The 23,866-nt window shown below is 43.7% G+C and overlaps 1 protein-coding gene across 9 annotated transcripts in view; it reads right to left on the bottom strand.

The window, feature by feature from the left end:
* Window positions 1-218: 218 nt before the first annotated feature.
* PRIM2 (DNA primase subunit 2) overlaps window positions 219-23,866 on the bottom strand; it is a 296,493-nt gene continuing 272,845 nt past the window's right edge. For all 9 annotated transcript variants that reach the window (XM_037894260.2, XM_037894258.2, XM_037894261.2 and 6 more), the window contains one exon: window positions 219-858. In XM_037894260.2, coding sequence (XP_037750188.1) covers window positions 631-858 — 228 coding nt within the window. In that variant the 3' untranslated portion in view covers window positions 219-630. The remainder of the gene's footprint in view (window positions 859-23,866) is intronic.

Below are 23,866 nucleotides of genomic sequence, written 5' to 3'. Positions count from 1 at the left end.
AATGAAGGTCACATGCATACTTTAGATAGAAAGATCAGAATTTTTATAATGATCTGAGTCCTTAACCACCAAACCATAGACTGTAAATAAATACTACTAATTGGAGGTATTCCCCATGTCCCAAGAAATAATATTCCTTAAAAAAGATATATCTGTAAATATGATTTAGGCAGCTTGCATCACTCTAGAAGTGTAATTGAACAAGAAAATATCACAAATTTTTACATTTCAACATATGTTTATTAAGAAAAAAAGTGAAGAGAAAGCTATATGAAAATGAGTATAAGGCGGGAAGATGGGTTACACACAAAATGCTTATGAGCACAGAAACAAGCAGAACAAGTCACAGAAACTGCAATATCATTCAAATTTAGGAACTAACTTTCGGTTTCCATGCCCCAAGCAGTTAGAAATTGACTGCACTTTGGAACTGATGTGCTCTATCTACAAGGAAAAGTACTGGATAAAATTACAATGTATGTATCTCTTCTTTCCTTTCATCAGCCAACTTAGAGAGTTACAGGCCCAAGCTATCCAGAAAGCCAGGTGCTTACTCTCTTACTGTGAGGGAAAATGTTGCTAAAATTATAGGGAAGTAACGAAGGGTAGAAAAATAAGCAACAAAGCTTCTCAGTCCTCAGTGAAATATGCATCCAGTCCCTCCAGTTCTGTATCTGCTTCTGTGTTTGAAGAAGTGGGAATGGAACATGAATTTGTACTTTTCTGACTACTCAGTTTTTGCTGGGAGCTTTCTGGTTCACTTGGTTCTTTCTTCACTTCTCTACCACCACTTAGTAGCTTCTGACTCTCTGCAAAATATTGATTGGGATGATTCAAAGAAAACCCAATATCATCAACCTGTACACAGAAGAAAAGGAAAAGGAATTATTACATGGTATTTCAAAGGATGAATTTTAAACAGATGAACTCATTCAGTAGCATTAGCCATTTAAGTAGTTTAGCTTTTAAGAAAATGGGTGTAGGGGAAATCACTTTGCTGATACTTGTCTGATTCAATACTATCATGCCAAGGATCTAAGTGCAACACAAACCTCCTCCTGTATTTTAGGAATAAAACATGATTGTTTTAATATTATTATTAAATATATTATTTTAACATTGTCTTTCTTGTAATGTTGCAGGAACTACAAATAAATATCAATAAAACATGCAAAGTAACGTAAGTGTGGAAACTACACAGGGTGTTACAACTTCACCTGGTGAACCATCCTACCCTTTACATCCATTTTTTTCTCAATTTTGGGGGTGGGCTCCAGACTAGTCTAGGGTGAATGGGCCAGAAGGGAACAGCAGTAAGGACAAAGTTTCATGAAACAAATCTGGATTGGCTGTCAATACAAACGTGAGACCACGGGTAAAACAGTAGATCCACCTCTGTCTGTACTCTCACAGCAGCCCTTTATTGATGTTGACCACTGACGTGATTTATATTCAACAAGGCAACAGGCTTAGGCAGAAAGCCAATGGCCCAATCTTGTCTCTTCTCTACTGGCACGGGGCTAAGCTGCAAGGACATGTGTGATCCAGCTCCATAGAATCTCAATGGGCCCCAGTCCCACACCAAACAGCACGTGGGCTTCTGATTAATTGGGAAGAATGAAGAGAAACAACTGTAATGTGCATTCTATTTTATTTTTAATTGCTTTTTAAAGTCAGGCATGTCTCTTCATTCAACTACTATAATGATGTATTTTGGTTTGTAATTGTTTCTATTAGTAAATTCTCTAGTCATTTACACAATCTGAAAAACAGTTAAACAGTTATCATTAAAACATTAAAAATAATCTTCCTCTATGGGACTTTCACCATCTTAAAAGAAAGCTACTCAGCCATATCCATTTCACAACATCACTTATAACCCCTATCCCTCTTTTCAGGTGCTTACAAGCTTCAAACATCTACCAAAAAGCCAGATAGTCTTTTAAAAGGAGCTCTTAGTCAAGTTTTCCCCAGCATTCACCTTTTCACCCCACCATCATCTTCCCACAAGCCACAGAAAAACCAGGGAGAACAGTTAAAAAGGTCATCAACTTTGGGATCTGGTGAACCAAGGTAGGAGGGAATGCTAAGAGCCACCAACTGGGAATTCTTGGCTGCCAATATCCTCCCTTTTTGTACTAGGAAGAGGATGTTGAGGCAAATGCCACAATATCATATGAGAAAAAATTATTTAGGACTTTATAGGTCAAAATCAACACTTTACAGCTCATCTATAAGTCAACCCAAAACCAATCCAATCATGTAACACTAACGTAATTTGCTCTTTGCATGAAACATTGCGGAATAAGTGCAGTCACATTCTGTACTAGTTCCGAGTTTTGAAAGGTTTTAAATTAGACTGTATTATGAAATAATCTAGCCTTGATGAGAGAAAAGAATGGATAACTGCAGTGAGGTCCTGCATAAGAAAGAAAAGGTCACAACCTCCTTGCTAAATATATGATGAAAAGCAGTATTAGCAAGTGCAACAGCCTCAGTATGTAGGAGCAATTGGGATTCCAATAGGACTGTCAGGTTGAAAATCTTAGGGTATGTCTTCACTGCCCACCAGATCGGTGGGCAGCGATTGATCCAGCGGGGATTGATTTATCGCGTCTAGTCTAGACGCAATAAATCGACCCCCGAGCGCTTTCCCATCAACTCCTGTACTCCAGCGCCATGAGAGGCACAGGCAGAGTCGATGGGGGAGCGGCAGCAGTCGACTCATCGCAGTGAAGACAGCACGGTAAGTCGATCTAAGTACGTCGACTTCAGCTACGTAACTTAAATCAATCCACACACACACATCCCCCACTGTAGACCAGGGCTTAGAAACAAGTAGGGGACATACCCACCTCTCCAATAATTTGGAGGTCTGATTAATCTCTGATATTTCTTCTGGCTATTTTCCCCATTCTTTGAATTTCATCTCTGTATTACGTGGATGACTCTTAGCCAGCCTACACCAGAAGGGTCTGAAGAGAGAACTATGGAACTGAGTGTCTCATCATATTGAAGGCCACTCAACCCAAATCTCTTTACTAGCCTTATTTTATCCATAGAATCTCAGTTTGTTTTTCTGGATAGTAACTCCTTTTTCTTCTTTTATAAAAAATTAGAACAATCTATGAAGCATCTGCTTGTATCAAAATGAAGATGCAAGATGAGACTGAAATTTTCAAAGATGACTTTGGTATTTACTCACACAACTCCCATTAAATTCAACTGAAACTTGTAGTCAGCTTTGAAAATCTTAAAAGTAGTCTCCACAAACTTCTCCCCCATTTTAAAGTTGAAGGGTACTGCTGAGTCTTTCTAGAACTTCATCAGCTGAAGGAAATTCTGCACTTCTGCTCTATTACATTTTTACTGCTTCTTCTCAGTCTATTTCCCCAAAAATAAATTTCCACAAGGATTTTTCTGCATAATAATATACTGCTCTGATGGCACAAAAATTAATCTGAGAAATTAATGGCTTCTTTGATCCACAAATAAAAAAACAGGAGCACATATTTACGTTTCCTTTCTTTGTGTGTTTAGTCAGACTGTGTTACTTTAAGAAAAATATTTATTTTGTCAGTAATCTAGTCATTTGAAACTTTTAAAACTTGTATCAATAATTCTTCCTTAAAGGTTCTTTGTGTCTTCAGAAGTTAACCAACCAGTAACAGACTGAAATTGAATTTCTTCAGCAAGTTTATCAGTTTCATTTACAGATGCAATTAATTCAGCATATAAGGAAAAATAAAACTGTACATGATGTACTGTGAAGAAAAGTTGAACTTATAATCTATATTGAGCCAGAGTGAAGGGCATTTTACTTTAAACAAATCTGTTTATTTCATCTAACAGATGATATCAAACATTTCCTTGAATTCAACATATTTTCCTCACATTGACCTTCACGCAAACATTGGTCTCATATTTCTACTGTAGCAAATGTGGTTTTGAAAGGAAGTGAGGCAACAGTGTTGCACCTCTAGGATCTTTAGGTTTTAATCAAGTGGTTTCCAATGACAGCTGATAACCAGGCAGCTGGTATTACAAAAAAAAGCCATATGGAACAATCATCGTGTTACAGCAAATGGTATCAATTAGCTGTGGTTCATTTTCAAAAAACTTTCACTGAAATGAGATTTGATCACAAAGGACAATGAAAAGCAAACATACATTCTCCACCCTCCCTGCTTTAAATAAGCAAGAGGATAGTGACATTCATTTTCCAAATAAAGTAGTGAACCGAGGTGGTTAAATAAAATTAGAAAAGTAGTAATATTAAAACATCAATATCTGGCAAGTTATAACAAGATGACAGTTATCTCTATAATTATAATAAAATATATTTTTGCTTACATTTTTAACATCATGTACTGTAACTATACAGATCTAAAATGTTCTGTACTAGAAAGTTCACTAAACAGTTATACTCACAAAGATTTTATGGCATCAGGCAAGAATAGTAAATATTTACAAATACTCAAGAATAACGTTTTTCAAAAAAGACACTAATTTAGAAATAAACTGCTGTAGTACCAATTGCTGAAGAAGCATCACTCATGCAAATTAGGTAGGCATTAATTAATTTAATTTAATTATTGTTAAAGATGTGTTAGCCACTTTATTATTTATCTACATGCTAAATTGGGCCCTTAAAATATGTTTATTTAGACTGCTCTTGAATTTTGGTATGCAATCTGATTTCAAAGCAACAATCATTTTTATACAACTGGCACTATGACAGGCTGTCTATAATCTATCAATAATTAATAGCTGATTAATTAATTAATCAGTGTGGTTTTTCTTTAAAATTAGTACAATTTGTCCACATGCAGCTCAGACCGCTAATTTCTTCGGTAAGGAAACATGCTTCTCCCAATATTTGAATTAAATATTATTTCTATGGTGATTGTGTAAAGGCATTTCTTTGCATTCTGCTACTTTGCTATGGTTTCTCATTTTCAGTCTTGTATATTTTGTATGACTGACTCACTTGCACTTCCTTTAATATAAATAAGGCCCTACCAAATTCACAGTTAATTTTGGTCAATTTCTCAGTCATGGGATTTTAAAAATCATAAATTTCATGGCTTCAGATGCTGGTCCTGGCTGTACTGGTGAGGGATGGGACTTCCTCTTCCCCTGCAGGGGCCACTCCCAGGGCAGACCCACCTTCAGTAACCTCCCCCCGGCTGCAGGAACTTCTGCAGCTGCTGGATGGGAGCCCATTTCTGAAGGCAACACCACTGCCAGCAGCAGCACAGAAATAAGGATGTGATGGTATGGTTTTGCCACCTTTACTTTTGCACTGCTGCGGACTCTGGCACTGCCTTCAGAGCTGGGCAGCCAGCCACTCTCCGCTGATCTCCAACAACCCAGCTCTGAAGGCAGCGCAGAAGTAAAGGTGGCAATACTGCGACCCCCCTGCCCCAAACCCTCTTTTGGGTTGAGACCCCTAGTTTGAGAAACACTGGTCTCCTCTGTGAAATCTGTACAGTATAGGGCAAAAGTATACAAAAGTCCAGATTTCACGGGGAAGACCAGATTTCATGGTCCGTGATACATTTTTCACAACCATGAATTTGATAGGGCCCTAAATATGAATCAAAAACCACTGCCAACAACAGTCTAAAATGGTAAGTCATAAATGAGAATATGAAATAATTTATTTCAAATTCAAGTAAAAATCCTAGTATCCAAATAATCTGCTCAAATTTAGCCAAGTTACAAGCCTCTGAAAAATTGACAGCATGCTCAGTAGAGGCTTGTTAGAGTCTGGCAGCTTAATTCTCTGAAGATTATTTCTTCACTGGGCATGTTCCATCCCTAGGCTATAGGTGCTGAGTAGGACTTTTCCTACTCCTGGTTTGTTCTCCTGGTTGCTAGAGCCACTGTGGCACTGGCTACAGAAACTGAGAGCTAGGAGACTGTCTCATCTATGGTCTCAGTATTCCCACTGTTGGTACTCCAGGCATTGTGGAGGTGTCAGGGTTCCCTCCCCACTCTGAACTTTAGGGTACAGATGTGGGGACCCACATGAAAGACCCCCTAAGCTTATTTCTACCAGCTTAGGTTAAAACTTCCCCAATCGCACAAATTCTCCCTTGTACGTTGGATTAGGTAAACACTACCACCACCAAGTAATTTAACAAGGAATCAGGGAAAGGACTACTTGGAGTCCTATTTCCCCAAAATATCCCCCCCAAGCCCTACACCCCACTTTCCTGGGGAGGCTTGAGAATAAACAAGCTGAGCCCAGACCAGCCTTGGTTTTTTTAGGATACTAAAAAAGCCCAATCAGATTCTTTAAAAAAACAGAACTTTATTAGAAAGAAAAAAAGTAAAAGAAGTACCTCTGTGAAATTAGAATGGGAGATAATCTCACAGGGCAATTAGATTCAAAACACAGAGAATTTCCCTCTCGGCAAAACCTTAAAGTTACAAAGAGAAAAACCAGGAATGCATCTTCCTCTCAGCACAGAGAAAATCACAAGCCAAAACAAAAGATAATCTAATGCATTTCTTTGCTAAATACTAAGGAGTTGGAGTGCTTGCTTTCTTGTTCTGTCTCTGGCAAAAGACACACGGAACAGACAAAGCCTTTTTCCCTCCCTAGATTTGAAAGTATCTTGTCCCCTTATTGGTCCTTTTGGTCAGGTGCCAGCCAGGTTACTTGAGCTTCTTAACCCCTTACTGGTAAGAGGTTTTTGTGCCTCTGGCCAGCAGGGATTTTATAGTACTGTATACAGACAGGTGGTTACCCTTCCGTTTATTTTTATGACAGGAGAAAATGAGGAAGCAACCTGATTGGAACAGAGAGGGATGACTAATGAGAAAGGGGAGTATTTACAGGAGCTAGAGGGTGAGGAGGAGTAGAAGTAGGAGGAGGCAGTAGTGAGATGATGTGGGGAAGGGAAAGGAGAGGGGAAATGGAGGGGTTGGGGCTAAGAGCAGAGAGCTTTGGTGTGGGGATGGAGGGCATATAGCTACAGAAAGGGAGGGAGGCAGTGGCCAGGGGACAAGATATTTGATAGGAATACGGATGAAGAGTGGCAGGATGTAGGACCCCTACAGATGTCAGCCCTATTAATAAAAATTATGAACACCTTTTTTGGATGCATATATCTGATTCTTGTACAGCTTTGCCTCTAATAACTAGAAGAGTTCACTTCTGCCTGGTATCCACCCATTACTTTTGGGGCTGATATTGAATAAGCCTAGTCCCATACCTTCTGAGCGGCAGCTGAGCGCTAATGATCTATTAACCCCTTTTTTATTGTCTTATTATGAGGCAGCTCAGTTCTCTTTGCTCCAGTCCTATTCAGCTCCTCTGTCACCCTTCCCTTAATAGGCTCGGTTCTCCTGTGCCTGATGTCTCAGACCAACGACAGCTTCCCTGTTGTCTGGGGGCATAAAACTTGACTCTTACTTGCCTAAATAGTTCTTTCCCTTGTTTTAGGGCCTTTGGCAATACTTTTTCAGTCTGTTTGCAACACAGTAGAATTAAAATGAAGAAGAAATAAGAAAATATAAAGTCTCTCATTAGAGATAAATAATAAGCTGGACTTCTGCAAACAGTAAGCTGCAAAATCATGGTCCTTAGGCTAGAACAAACAGTATACAGCTTTGGAGAGGGAATATATATAATGTATAAATTGGGGCTGTGAGACAACTATTGTGGGTTTACATCTTCAGACTCCTACCTTGTAAAGTAATATAGGAAAGAAATAGTAACTACAAACTATTTATCCAAGGAAGGGAATACAATCCCAAATAGATTTTAGATACATGCACTGGAGATTTAATAAGAAATAATGGCCTAGTGTTGCCAACTCTCATGATTTATCACAAGTGTTGCAATATTGGCTGGCTATCTTAAAGCTCCAGCTCCCAGATTGTGGTGATTACATGATAATTTCAGCTTTCATTTAAAAATAAGTTTCTCACCCCCCAGGGTTGCTGAGAACTCAAAAACTAGAAGTCAAATAAAAAACCCCCACAATCAATTATTTTTTAAATATCTGATGATTTTAAGCAAATCTTATGAGTTGGGGGGGGCACCCTGATTCATGGGTTTTTAATGTTTGGGATTGGAAATATGGAGTGCATTTGTGTAAATATCTTTATGGATGAGATCACAAATGATGCATGTCAAAAGTAATTTGAATGGTGTAACTAAGGACTTCCTCAGGGACATAATGATATCACAAGAAACCTAACACCTGTAGGTCTATTTCTCTACTCTGACTCTTTGACAGTCTTCCCAGAAAGAGGAACAGGGAAAATGGGGGAGCTGAGGATTGGATGGACTCTAATAATGTGAAACTTCATGTAAGTAATGCACACTTTATGTTTTGCTTTAGTCTGATTTTCTCTCACTATTCTTACTATTGTTTTTACTACAATCTTGGTGGTATTAGTTTGAGAATTCTATGCAGACTATCTTGAAGAGGAGGATCAACTTTCAACATCTAATAAGAGGTTGATGGAAGGGAGGATGGAGCAGTTTAGGATTCTCAGCCAAAAGGACATAGACTAAGGAATCCTCTCTCAAGGGGTGTTCATATTGTTTTCAGGAACACTATCCAATAAATACAGGAGAAACACCTACTTACTATTTTACAGCCCTGGCTGGATACTCACCAGGATGCTATGTTTGAATCCACCCACAGGATCTTCACGTGTTCTTCAACTTACTTGCCAGAAGCTAGGCATTATCTCTGGGTGCCAACTCCCTGTTTAACGTACCTTCCCAGGGCTGGCCTTAGGGAAAATGGCACCCTGGGTGAACTTGAATTTTGGTGCTCCTGGCCCCTGTGGGCATGGCGCTCCCCCTTCGCCCCTGGCTCCCCATGGGCTCCTCACCCCTAACCCCTGCACTGTGCCCCCTTTGCCCCTATGCCTGCTCCCCCTCCATGCCACTAATCCCTATACCCCTTCACTCCCAACCTATGCCCCCTCATGCGTACTAACCCGTACACTGTGCCACCTTCACCCCAACCACTGCATTCCCCTCCTGCGCCCCTAACTCCTGCACTGTGCCCCCTTCATTCCTGCCTCCTGCACTCCTCTGCTGTGCCCCTAACGCCTGCACTGTGTCCCCTTCATCCCAATCCCTGCCCCTTCCTGCGGGGCTCAGGAGGCGATTTAAAGGGCCCAGAGCTCCGGCTGCTGCGGGGAGCCCCAGGCCCTTTAAATCGCCAGCCTGAGGAAGCCGGTCCGGCACAGCATATTGGCCCATACCGGCTTAATTTCATCTCTGACAGCAGCACACACAGATTCCTTCTGTCCAGTCACCCCAGCTCAGTGGAGACTAAGTACATGGTGGGGGTGGCGGGGGGACACCCCGATATCAGTCCTTCTCCCCCTCCAGCAGACAGGAGGATGCTCTCAGTCTGGAGTGGCCAGGGGCTCTAGGAGAGGAGGGGAGGGGGAAGAAACAGGAGCAGCAGTGGCTGCACACGGCAGTGGAGCAAGGGGGAAGGAGGGCCACCCCTGCTCCGGAGGAGTCACCTGGCTCAGCTGGTTGTCCAACTGCCCCCCCTGCAGCTCAGGTACCTCCTCCCCACTCCAGATGCTGCTGCTCTGCCTGCCACCTCTGTCATGGCAGGTCAGGTGGGAATCAGGCAAACCCTCCGCGGGGGGCCTTCCTGGGCGACCACCCATACAGCTCACCCCAAAGGCTGGCCCTATACCTTCCTAAGGTAAGGGCCTCTGCAATCCAACTACCTAGGGCATGAAGCTAGTGCACACTCTTCAGAGTTCAAAGCGATGGACCATCTGGATTACTTTGTGATAGTTAAAGCAAGTAACAGAAATTTCTAAACCGATCACGAGATCTACAGATCTACAGAAAAATTACACAAAACCTGCATGTAAAACCCTTCCTTCGATGTCCTTGCCACTTTGAGAGGCCACTGCTTTTTGGTCAGTCCTTTTGGTGTCTCAGCACCCTCCTGCCCATTCTTGCCTTCTTGTTCTGGTCAGTGAGAGTCCCTCCTAAGAGCAGAACTTGACCTTTTTAATAAAATTGCAGACCTCCATGTCAGATAACACCCTGAGTGGCTTCGAGTCCCTTGTCAGGTGATTTCTTGCTTGATTACAGCCCACCTTAAGTCTATACTAGGAAAGTGGTTTTCCCTATGTAGCAGCCACCTCATTGTTCTATGGTCCTTCCACCTGAATGGAAGACCACCAGGTTAATTACTCTCCATTGCTCTTTTTTGGTAGCCTTCTTTCCTAGTGGGGGCACACAGTCTCTTTTAACACCTCCTAGATATTCTAGTCCAGGGGTTCTCAATCTTTTTCTCTCTGGTCCCCCCTCGACATGCTATAAAAACTCCAGGGCCCTGGTAGGGGGAGGGGCTTTGAGGCAGAGGCCTTGGGCATAGGTATAATTTGACTTCTATGCGGGGGAGGGCAGGGGCCAGTCGGGCTTGAGCCACCTCTGCATGGCGGGGTCCAGGGAGGGAGTGCCACCTCCTGACTCACCTCAGCAGGACACCCAGCCTGTCTGGGTTCAGGGGGTGGCCCGCAAGCAAAAATTATAACTCAAGTGTTGGGGAGCTTAGCTCAAAAAGTTTGAAAACAGGTTAGGGTGCAAGGAGTGGATAGCTAGGGGTCGTGTGCAGACAGGGGGTAGCTCAAGGTGCAGGGAAGAGGTAGCTGGGGATGTGTGCACACAGGGGGGTGGCTAGGGGCTATGTGCAGGCGGGGGGGGGTAGCTCAGGATGCAGGGAGATGGGTAGCTGTGACTGCGTGCAGGCGGGGGGGTAGCTCAGGGTGCAGGGAAGGGGATACTAGGGGCTGTGTGTGGGCAGGGGGTAGGTCGGGGGCAGGGAGAGGGGCATTAGGGGCTGTGTGCTGGGAGGATTCCCCTGCAGTCCTTGTTCCCAGAGGGGTCTGCCTGCCATGGAGCCGGGTCTCCCCACCCAGGGGGCTCTTACCAGCTGCCTCTATGGGAGCAAAGGGGGCTGGGAGCTGAGGAGCAGCTTCAATCTGGGGCACTGGCAGGAGAGGAACGCTGTCGCTGCCTGCTCCATGGCACCAGCCAGAGCAGCAGTTGCCCTGCAGTGCCTGGATCTGCCTTCCTGCCTCTGACCTTGCCGGGGGATGGGGAGGGCCAGGGAGGTGTGGAGCTGCCCCCAGACTGCCACGCACTTGTGCTGCAGTTTGGGGTGGGCAATGCCTTCTGTCAAGGTTCCTTCCCCACTCTGAACTCTAGATGTAGGGACCTGCATGAAAGACCCCCTAAGCTTATTCTTACCAGCTTAGGTTAAAACTTCCCCAAGGTACAAACTTTGCCTTGTCCTTGAATCGTATGCTGCCACCACCAAGCGATTTAAACAAAGAACAGGGAAAGCGCCCACTTGGAGATGTCTTCCCCGAAAATATCCCTCCAAGCCCTACACCCCCTTTCCTGGAGAAGGCTTGATAATAATATCCTCACCAATTGGTACAGGTGAACACAGACCCAAACCCTTGGATCTTAAGAACAATGAAAAATCAATCAGGTTCTTAAAAGGAGAATTTTATTTAAAGAAAAGGTAAAAGAATCACCTCTGTAAAATCAGGATGGTAAATACTTTACAGGGTAATCAGATTCAAAACAGAGAATCCCTCTAGGCAAAACCTTAAGTTACAAGAAGACACAAAAACAGGAATACACATTCTCTCCAGCACAGCAAATTTTACAAGCCAAAACACAAAGAAAACCTAACGCATTTTCTAGCTAGATTACTAACTAACTTTACAGGAGTTGGAAGGCTTGCATCCTTGATCTGTTCCCACCAAAGGTATCACACAGACAGACAAAAGCCTTTCCCCCCCTCCAGATTTGAAAGTATCTTGTCCCCTCATTGGTCATTTTGTGTCAGGTGCCAGCGGGATTACCTTAGCTTCTTAACCCTTTACAGGTGAAAGGGTTTTGCCTCTGGCCAGGAGGGATTTTATAGCATGGTATACAGAAAGGTGGTTACCCTTCCCTTTACATTTATGACACCCTCCATGTCCCCAACTCTTCCGATGGGCTCAAGGCTTCTGCCCCACAGGGAGCACCAGGGTTTGGGGCTCCGGGCTTCAGCCCCACGGGGGGTGCTGGGAATCGGGGCTTCAGCCCCACGTGTGGGCGCCAGGGATCAGGACTTCAGCCCTGCGGCCCCCTTGAAAGGGCTTACAGACCCTTGGTTGAGAACTGCTGTTCTAGTCCATTATGAAAGTTAAAAAAGCAAAAGTAAAGGTGCAGTACATTTTACAATCAAAATGGCATTCACAAAACAGAATGGAATCTGCAGACTAATATAGACATATGTAGACATGCACTAATTTTTCACAGACCACAAAAGAATTTAAGAGAGCTAAGGTTACAGACAGTCAATATATCCATTTAAATAATTACCTCCTTGGTAAACTTTCTATATTATAGGTGCAGACACTAAGATAAAGCCAGGGGTGTGACATTAAGGTATGATTGGATAATGTAAGTATGTAATCAACCAGAAAATGTCACAGGAAAGTAAAATATTAACAACAAGCAGGGTATAAAAGCTTAGCTTTGAGAGAGAGAAACTTGGAACACAGGGACACTTGCAAGCCTGTTCTCCAGATTGGCGATGTATTAACCTTTTCCTTTCTGTGCTGTGCTGTCTTGTCTAACAAACACCAATTTAGCTTGACAGGTTTCAGAGTGGTTGCCGTGTTAGTCTGTATCAGCAAAAACAACGAGGAGTCCTTCTGGCACCTTAGAGACTAAATTCTTGATCTTCCCCTGTTTGCTCTATAGGATGTTGATCAGGTGGTTCCACAGTTTCTTTGAGAGTGTGTGGCGCAATCTCGCACCATAGTCTTTGTGGTATGCTGACTGCAATGGATTTTTTACATTCAGTCCTTTTGGTATGATGTCCATTTGTTTGCATTTGGTGCCACAAGGACTCCCCATTCAATTTAGCTTGGTTATTGATCAGTGAGATGTCAGATAATCTAAATTGAGCCCTAACACACTACAAAAATTATATTACTACAGGATTATGAAGTATTAGTATTGTCTAGCAGTGCTTGGAACTTTATAGAATTAAGTCATTTAATCTCTTTTCATAGGCCATTAAAAAAGAAAAGATATTTCGAAGTAGCAACTCGGTGAACAGCCAATTCAGGACTCATTAAACCATTCTTTCAGCAGTGCAATAAGAATTTAATCCATTAATTTTACAAAACAGAATGATCTAATTAACAAAAAATTTAAGCCACCCGAATGGGCTTCATATCCCAGTAGACTAAAACATTAAACCCATGTAACTACAGAAATCAGTTTCTTTCCTGATGCTGATGACTAGAACAGCAATAAAATCTGGTCACTTCACACATGGAATAATAAGACATATATGTCAGTCAGGCTTCGCAGTGGGGCATTATGACCCAGGGACTTCTTGGTACCCACTGGCAGAGGGGACAGGGGTGCATAGGGCTGCAGGGATCCCCTGAGTCCACCATAAATGTTCATCAAAAAATGTCACATAAGGTCCCTACTGAAAGCTTGTGTGACACACTGATCATCACAACTACTGCAAAATGTATATATGGATAATATTTAAGGAGTTATGTATATATACTAAAAATTACGCTCTAAAGATCTGTGAGTTGGGGCTGGTCACCGGAAGATGATAAAGAAGTTTCTTTCAGGCAAGAGACACTTATCCACCTGTCTGACTGTATTGTGGCAAATTGCCAGTACGATTATGATGGGTCCCACGCCTCCTCTTCGGGGGGGGGGGGGGTTTCAGGGTGCAGTTTCCTGCTCCTGAACTAGGGTATCTACTGTCCCACTAGTAACCCAGAGAAGGGTAGTGGAGAGGGAGGGACCCGGGCCTGCCCTCTACTCCAGGTCCCAGCCCAGGGGCCCTAGGGATAGTGGTAAACCACTTGAACTAGCGCTTCCTTCCCCTGGGCTACTTCCCTCTTCTGCTCTTCAGCTTGCGGGGCTTCCTGCCCTCTCTCTCTCTGCACAAGCCGGGTGTCTCTTTACCTAGGGTCTTGGTCTTCTAGCCAGCCACAGCACTTCTCCAAACTCTCCTCTACTCCAAGTCCTTCAAACTGCTTCTGCTCCAACTCCTTCCCCTAGCTGATTGAAGCAGGGTGTTTTTATCAGGTGACTAGCTTCAGGTGCTCTAATTGACGTCAGATGCTTTTAATTAATCTATAGAAACCTTTCTTCCCTCTACAGGGAATAAGGCTTCCCCTCATCCTGGGACTTACATATCTCTCCTATATCACACTCCTGCTGCCTTCTGGCTATGCTGTATCACAATATGTAAATTGAGTATTGTATACTTCACAATGAATGCCAATTTACAGTCTGAGCAAAATGCTAATCAAGTGATTGGAAAGTCTCCAGGGGAGATTCTATACAGGAATAAAGAAGCAGTGAGGGGGATTCTGTCTACAAGTGAATCCAATGGATGTTTGGAACTACATTTGGGGGCAAAAGCACATGCAGGTATCTTCACGAAGACGACAAGCTGCCAACTGGCATGTCTTGTGAATGGAGGATCACACCTAGTCTGACTGTTTAACTTTGGGAGAAAATCTAACTTATTAGACAGGAGAATGTCTTGTTAGTTAAGTTCAGGCTCTAAAAAGCATGTTATGATTTTATTTTATATATAACCACTTGTTCTTCTCAAGTCCCTGTTCTTTGTTAAATTAACTTGTTTTCACTATAAACTAATCTTAGGTCTTGTCCATACCTGAGGCTGTGTCTAGGGCACGTGTAGCTACATGCTGCAGTGAAAGGCATGCTGTGTCCACACTCAATGTAGTGTGTAGATAAGTGCAGCTGTGAAAGGCTCTGGCAGTGGAGAGGCTGTGGGGAAAGACCCTGGAAAGGCACTGAATTTAGCCATATGGAGTGGAAATCTATCAACTTCATGAAAAAACTTGTACAGATACAGACAGACAACATCTTCCTTTCCAAATGCAAACAGATGGACATCATACCAAAAGGACTGAAGGTAAAAAATCCCTTACAATCTACGTACCACACAGACTATGCTGACAGCTTGTGCCACACGCTCTCAAAGAAACTGCGGAACCACCTGATCAACATCCTCTACAGCAAACAGGGAAAGATTAAGAATGAGCTCTCAAAACTGGATACTCTCATAAAAAACCAACCTTCCACACAAATTTCCTCGTGGCTGGACTTTATTAAAACTAGACAAGCCATTTACAACACAAACTTTGCTTCTCTACAGAAGAAAAAGGACACTAAACTATCTAAACTACTACATGCCACAAGGGGCCACAACAGTGGTTCCCTTAACCCACCCAGCAATATTGTTAATCTATCCAACTATACTCTTAGCCCAGCAGAAGAATCTGTCCTATCTCGAGGGCCTCTCCTTCTGCCCCTCCACCCCCACGAACATGGTACAGTTCTGTGGTGACCTAGAATCCTATTTTTGATGTCACCGACTCAAGGAATATTTCCAACACACCTCTGAACAACATACTAATCCACAGAGACCTTCCTACCAAGACTACAAAAAGAAGGATTCTGGGTGGACTCCTCCTGAAGGTCGAAACAACAGACTGGACTTCTACATAGAGTGCTTCCGCCGACATGCACAGGATGAAATTGTGGAAAAGCAGCATCACTTGCCCCATAACCTCAGCCGTGCAGAACACAATGCCATCCACAGCCTCAGAAACAACTCTAACATCATAATCAAAAAGGCTGACAAAGGAGGTGCTGTCGTCATCATGACTAGGTCGGAATATGCTAGGCAGCTCTCCAACACCACTCTCTACAAGCCATTACCCTCTGATCCCACTGAGGGTTACCAAAAATAACTACAGCATTTGCTCAAGAAACTCCCTGAAAAAGTACAAGAACAAATCCGCACAGACACACCCCTGGAACCCTGACCAGGGGTATTCTATCTGCTACACAAGATCCATAAACCTGGAAATCCTGGATGCCCCATCATCTCAGGCATTGGCACCCTGACAGCAGGATTATCTGGCCATGTAGACTCCCTCCTCAGGCCCTATGCTACCAGCACTCCCAGCTGTCTTCAAGCCACCACTGACTTCCTGAGGAAACTACAGTCCATCGGTGATTTTCCTGAGAACACCATCCTAGCCACTATGGATGTAGAAGCCCTCTACACCAACATTCCACGCAAAGATGGACTACAAGCCGTCAGGAACAGTATCCCCGATAATGTCACGGCAAACCTGGTGGCTGAACTTTGTGACTTTGTCCTCACCCATAACTATTTCACATTTGGGGACAATGTATACCTTCAAATCAGCGGCACTGCTATGGGTACCCGCATGGCCCCACAGTATGCCAACATTTTTATGGCTGGCTTAGAACAACGCTTCCTCAGCTCTCGTCCCCTAATGCCCCTACTCTACTTGCACTACATTGATGAGATCTTCATCATCTGGACCCATGGAAAAGAAGCCTTTGAGGAATGCCACCATGATTTCAACAATTTCCATCCCACCATCAACCTCAGCCTGGACCAGTCCACACAAGAGATCCACTTCCTGGACACTAAGGTGCTAATAAGCGATGGTCACATAAACACCACCCTATACCGGAATCCTACTGACCGCTATGCCTACCTACATGCCTCCAGCTTTCATCCAGACCACACCACATGATCCATTGTCTACAGCCAAGCTCTACGATACAACCCACATTTGCTCCAACCCCTCAGACAGAGACAAACACCTACAAAATCTCTATCAAGCGTTCTTACAACTACAATACCCACCTGCTGAAGTGAAGAAACAGACTGACAGAGCCAGAAGAGTACCCAGAAGTCACCTACTACAGGACAGGCCCAACAAAGAAAATAACAGAACGCCACTAGCCATCACCTTCAGCCCGCAACTAAACCTCTCCAATGCATCATCAAGGATCTACAACCTATCCTGAAGGATGACCCATCACTCTCACAGATCTTGGGAGACAGGCCAGTCCTTGCCTACAGATAGCCCCCAACCTGAAGCAAATACTCACCAGCAACCACACACCACACAACGGAACCACTAACCCAGGAACCTATCCTTGCAACAAAGCCCGTTGCCAACTGTGTCCACATATCTATTCAGGGACACCATCATAGGGCCTAATCACATCAGCCACACTATCAGAGGCTCGTTCACCTGCACATCTACCAATGTGATATATGCCATCATGTACCAGCAATGCCCCTCTGACATGTACATTGGCCAAACTGGACGGTCTCTACGTAAAGGAATAAATGGACACAAATCAGACGTCAGGAATTATAACATTCATAAACCAGTCGGAGAGCACTTCAATCTCTTTGGTCACTCGACTACAGACCTAAAAGTGGCAATTCTTCAACAAAAAAATTTCAGAAACAGACTTCAACGAGAGACTGCTGAATTGGAATTAATTTGCAAACTGGATACAATTAACTTAGGCTTGAATAAAGACTGGAAGTGGATGTGTCATTACACAAAGTAAAACTATTTCCCCATGTTTATTCCCACCCTCCCACCCCAACCCCCCCTGTTCCTCAGACGTTCAACTGCTGGAAATGGCCCACCTTGATTATCACTACAAAAGGTTCTCCCCCCACCCCCCGCTCTCCTGCTGGTAATAGCTCACCTTACCTGATCACTCTCGTTACAGTGTTTATGGTAACACCCATTGTTTCATTTTCTCTGTGTATATAAATCTCCCCACTGTATTTTCCACTGAATGCATCCGATGAAGTGAGCTGTAGCTCACGAAAGCTTATGCTCAAATAAATTGGTTAGTCTCTAAGGTGCCACAAGTCCTCCTTTTCTTTTTGCGGATACAGACTAACACGGCTGCTACTCTGAAACCTGGTTACAGGGAGTGTCTAGTGGAACAGGGGCTGGAACTTCGAAGTGCTGTGGTTCGTATTGGAGTGTGCCTGTTGCTTACTTGCAGAGGGACGGCAGAGCCTGCTTAGGCTGAGAGGGGAGTCCTTGTGTTGCCTGTGGCTGGTGATGTCAGGGAGCAGACTCCGGACAGGCAGAGACAATGTTTCCTTATGTTAACAGCAGGGAACAGCAAGGTGCCTCACCACCCTGAGTACCCCTGGGAAATGTCACAGGCGTTCCTCATCTGCATGACATTAGGGGTAGACTAGATCTTTGCTCTGGATTAGGACCACCTCTCAGGAAGAACTCTCCAGAAAAAGATATTACTCATCCTGTGCAATAACTAGTCCCTTGAGATGTATCCCCTTATGGGTGCTCCATTTCAGGTGTGCATATGCCCCACACACCTGCAACTGGAGATTTTCATTAGTAGTATCTGTTTGACCTGTGCATGCACCCTACACATCCTTGCACCCCACACTTAGGCTATATCAGGCTTCATGAGTGAACTGACCTCAGTTCCTTCTCCACTTCTGAATCCCACAAGGAAACCCCAAAGCAAAGAGGAAGCAGGTGGGTAGTGGAGCATACCTAAGGACACATATTTAGAACTACAATTAATTATTGTACAAGGTGAGTAACTCTCTCTCATCTTTGAGTAGTATCCTTATTGGTGCTCCACTTCAGGTGACTCCCAAGCAGTATCCCTGTAGGGAAGAAGAAGCTTCAGAATCAAGTCCTGAAGTGAAGAAAGAACTGCAGTGCTAACTGCCACATCAGATCAAGAAGCACTGACTAGGGCATAGTGCCTGGAGAAGGTAAGTACTGAGGACCATGTAGTGGCTCTGCAGATCTCAGATGCGGGGACATTTTTAAGTAAAGCCACTGATGTGGACAGCACTATCACATACAATAAGACTCCCAGTAATTAACAGTCATTGTGTAGAAATAGCAGATCCCTTAAATCTGTGTACAGTCAAAACAAACAGTCCAGGAGGCTTTTGAAATGCTGTAGTTCTATCCAGGATAATGCCCTTCTGGCATCTAGAGGATGGAAAGAAGTCTCCAGGTTAGAATTATGTGGTTTCAGAAAGAAAACAGGTAAATAAATAATCTGATTCAGATTCAACTCAGACCACATCTTAGGTAGGAACTTGAGTTGTGGATGTTGGGAAACCCAGTCCTTGCAGAATACTGTGAAGAGGGTCTGCCATTAAGGCCTCACTTTCTCCAACCCTTCAGGAAGATGTAAGGCTACCAAGAAGGCTGTGTCCATAGACAACTTCAGTAATGAGCATGACGCCATTGGTTCAAAAGGACGTTTCATGAGACATTTGAGAACTAAACTGAAATCTCAAACTGGAGTAGGGTCTTTCACATGCGGGAAAAGGTCCCCTCGACCTTTAATGAAACTTACAGTTGTAGGATGAGCAAACCCTCAATTGTGGAATGAGAGGCTCTTATAGCAACCAAATGAACGTTGGGGGAACTGTTTGACAAGTCTGTTTTGTTTAATTGCAACAGGTAATCTAGAACACATGAAAGCAAGGAAGATTCAAGAACAATTTCCTGGAGTTCACACCAGTGACCAAATCTTCTCCACTTCTGAAGGTATTTCCAGTAGAATCTTTCCAGCTACTTAGTAATATCTGTTGTACTTCTACAGAACAGACTGACACTAACCCCATGAACCATCAAAGAGCCATGCCTCAACACAGAGCATTCCTAGATTGGGATGCATCAATGGACCACCATCCTGGGAGAGAAGTTGAGTAGTGATGGGAAGATATATTGCTAGACAGAGAAAGACAAGTGAAACAGATAAGGAAACCATGCTTGTCTCAACCACTTTGGGACTATTAGGATAATCCTGATCTTGTCCTCTCTGATTTTGTTCACCACCCTGAGCATGAGAGGTGCTGGGGGAAATGCGTAGAACAGCTTCTTCATCCAAGGCAGGAGGAAGGCATCCCCCAATTAATTGCAACCTAGATCCTCTCTTGAACATAACAGATTATACTTTTTGTTTGTGGCTGTGCTGAAGCAGTCCAGTTCTGGAAAGCCCCAAATCTGAACTATGCCATCGAGAATCTGGGAGTTGAACTCCCAGTCATAGCCTTGAGAAAAATACCTTCTGAAAGTATTAGCTGTGACATTTTGAATGCCAGGAAGACAAATTGCTGAAATCTATATGTGATGTTTTATGCACCAGTTTCATAACTTATTGCTTTGGCACACAAAGAGGGATCTCATGTCTCCCTGATGACTAGTATAAAACATGCAAGTAACATTGTCTGTCATTACTCTGATAGACTTGTCCTTGATGAGAGGCAGAAAATGGAGGCAAGCATTTCTGACTGCCCTCAGCTCCAATAGGTTGTGGAGACTAGTTTCTTGAGGTGATCATTTGCCCCCTACAGTATGAGCACTGAGGTATGCCACTCACACCAACAGGGGTACATCTGTCATTGCAGTTACCAACAGTATTGTCCAGGAATCCCAATATGGACATTGAGAACCATATGGAGGAGGGTGCGGTATCCAAGGTTGTTTCTATCAAGCATAACATGTTCCTCTGAAGTCCTCCCTGTCTCTTCAGGGAAAAGCGTTCTTGTATGGATAAGTCAGAGAGCCCTGGACAGATATCCATCATTCTCTTCCTCCTCTAGTGGAGGAACTCCAGGCAAAAGGGTGAATCAAGTGGTACCAGAGATGTGCTGGGATCTGGAAACCAAGTGGTTCTTGGTGCCAGGAGGCATTCGGTACTTGCAAGCAGTGGAGACTTTGGTTCAGCAGTCACAGATTAATCCTTCAGATACCTAAAGTCTTGCAGCACTGAGTAAAGCTGCGGTACTGATGGGACAGTCTGCTTGTTGCTACTGGACAGTACTGAGGATTTTGAGCTTTCCAAAGTAGGTGCTGACATAGAAAGAGGTTTAGTCTTATGTGGTACTGAAGAGCTCATTAGGGGAAGTACCAGAAGAGGAGCGGTGTCCAATGGTGCTGCTCTTCTGTGTTTGTTCTATTCATCTCTTCCAGAGGGTACTGAAGTCTTTGTGAAGCCATGCTTTTTCTTAGAGCTATGGGCTTTCCCATCCCCGCCAGTACCGTAGGAGCCCTTAGCCTCTACAGTAATGAGTCTTGAGGTCGAAGCTTCCATTGACCTACTTGGAGAGCGAGGTCTTTTCAAAGTGGATTTCTATGAGAGGAGTCAGAGCTGTACTTCTTGGGACTTTTAGAGTAGGTCTCTAGAGCCTCTCTCTTTCTACGAGAGTGCTGAGCTGAAGTCAAAGGAGTGCTAGATACAGCCGGAGACCATTGTACATGGGGGTTTCTCCTGACTTGCCTCTGAAGTGGGCCAAATGGAGCTTCTCCCTCATCAGTAGCTGCAGCTTGTTTTCTCAGTTTTTTCTTGCCCTGGATTTAAGGGCTAAACAGAAGTTACACTTCTGTGAGAGATGCAACTCTCCTAGTTAGTGAACACACTTAGAGGGACCATCGCTGTTTGGGATAGCCTCTCAGCAAGTGATGTAGCATTTAAAAGGGTGTGAACTGGACATTGCTTTCCTAGAGAGGATGGCCTCCCATGAGGGAGGAAAATGTAAAAACAATCCTCCAAAGTATAACTAAACCAACTAACTGACTGAAAAAATTCAAACACCTAAACTAAGCTGAAACAGAAACTAAGCAAAAGCTATCTAGTTGAAGCACGCTCAAGGTGGACACATTAAACTTCTGTCTCAGGCTGATGCAATTGAGAAGGAACTGAGGGCAGTCTGCCCATGCAGCCTGATATAGCCACAGTGCAGGGCACGAGGATGTTTAGGGCATGTGAGGGCTGAATGGACACTGCTAATGAAAATCTCTGATTGAAGGCATATGGGGATGCACACGTACCTGAAATGGAGCACCCAAAAGGACATTCTTCAAAGGAGGATAGTTTCCAAAGCTGAAAAATACTATGTAAAAGTTTTAAAAGTGCTATTCAAACCATCTACAGCAGAGCCTTAACATAAAATTTTGGGACTTCCTGGAAGAACACCTTCTTCCTTTTTAAACTACTTACTAAATGAGTGATAGCAAAGAAAAAACCCTGGACATAATACAATACTCCAAAGGAGAGTCAGACTCTGTCAGAGGGTCCTTGAATGAAAATTCACAGATAAGACATAATTTCCTTTTTTCAGTCTCCTCTATGTCAGAGGGTCTTTACAGAGGAATGTAGAAAGCAGTAAATCATCCCTAGCAAGGGAGGGAGGGTTCAGGGTTCATTCTATTTATCCATGTAGAATTGAAAAGGAACTTAAGGGTTAGTGATAATGCTAGCAAATGCTGCATTAGCAGGAGTGAAGATGTTGATTCTATAGTATATGAGACTGTGTTGATGAAAAGCCCTGGAGTAGCCTCATGGAGTAGCCTTATAAACAGCCTCATGAAATGGTTCTCTTCACCCATAGAAGTTGCTGCTCTTTTCATGGATAATGTGAGGAGAGGAATTCTACCTGAGAGGCTTTGAATGTGTCTGCTCTATATTGTCCCTTGAAGGCTCTGCTCACATCTAACTTTTGTATTTTATTTTCTTAAAATATTTGGATTCATCCAGAAGGACAAAACGACCACCTCTATTTCATAAGGAATACCATGACGACCTTGGAGATCAAGGTCTGGTTAGTTTACAGATCTACCATGTTTGATAGAACATATAACTGAAGCCATGAGGCTATTACAGGGATTTCCATCAACACTTTCTCAAAACACTAAAGAATTAACATATTTGCCGCCTGCTCATTCAGCATTTGGTAGAAGGCTGTTTCACTGAAAACAGGCCAACTTCCAAAACCTTCTTGGATAAGGGAGTGGTGACACAGCAAAATACTTTCAATGAAAAGAGAAACAGACCTACCAATTGTGAAGCTGAAAGGTGGTTTTATTAAGACTTGATCATGACAAGAATCTGCATATTGCCAGAGGACGGATTTGACTGGTGATCCTCGGTAATCTATTATGTGACAGTAAAGAGATTCTTATGGGTTTCTTTGAGTGCAACATGTGTCAAGTTGCTAACTTGCCTTTCCAAGTAGTGTTGGCTTTGAGACTCATGGTGAGCGTCATCTTGTAAAAACAGTAGAGTGTCCTTTGCTTCAGCTGATTTTGCCCTGATGTGTGTCCCTTGTAATACCAATATCTAAACCTAAAATATGTAGATATCATTTGTGAATTTCCTCCGAGACGCCAGGAGGGTGTTTATCACCTTTGTAGAATGAGTGACCATAGTTCCTTCCTCTTAGCTTCCCAGCTGATGTTAGAAAGCATGTATGTATATTGGGAGTCTGAGAAGAGGTTCCAGATAAATCAGATCTGAGAATCAAAACCTGAAATGGTTCATGAGAAGGTGATTACAAACACTGTAGCCCAGTGGTTCTCAAAGCCAGTCCACCGCTTGTTCAGGGAAAGCCCCTGGCGGGCCGGACCGGTTTGTTTACCTGCCGCATCCGCAGGTTCAGCCGATCGCCGCTCCCACTGGCCGAGGTTCGCTGCTCCAGGCCAATGGGGGCTGCGGGAAACGGCGTGGGCCAAGGGACATGCTGACTGCCCTTCCCGTGGCCCACATTGGCCTGGAGCGGCGAACCACGGTCAGTGGGAGCCGCAATCAGCCGAACCTGGGGACGCAGCAGGTAAACAAACCGGTCCGGCCCGCCAGGGGCTTTCCCTGAACAAGCGGCAGACCGGCTTTGAGAACCACTGCTGTAGCCTGTTCCTTCACAAGCTTTACTCTCTGTGGCTGAGGACAGAAAGCATAAAGGAAGCCTTTTAGACTACTCCTAAGATAAGTAGACCACAGTTCCACTTTTGAATGTGTCTATCACATTGTTTCTCTTCTGTTTTCCAACTGGACTTGGACAACATAGTTCCAGTCTGGTGTATGATGCACTGAAAGGTTAGCTCATCTCATCTGCATTCACTTGGTTCTGTGTGTATC

Source organism: Chelonia mydas, chromosome 3 (genome assembly GCF_015237465.2).
Source record: "Chelonia mydas isolate rCheMyd1 chromosome 3, rCheMyd1.pri.v2, whole genome shotgun sequence".
Lineage (NCBI taxonomy): Eukaryota > Metazoa > Chordata > Testudines > Cheloniidae > Chelonia > Chelonia mydas.
Note: the sequence above shows the minus strand (reverse complement) of the source record. Positions and strands in the feature narration are given on the sequence as shown.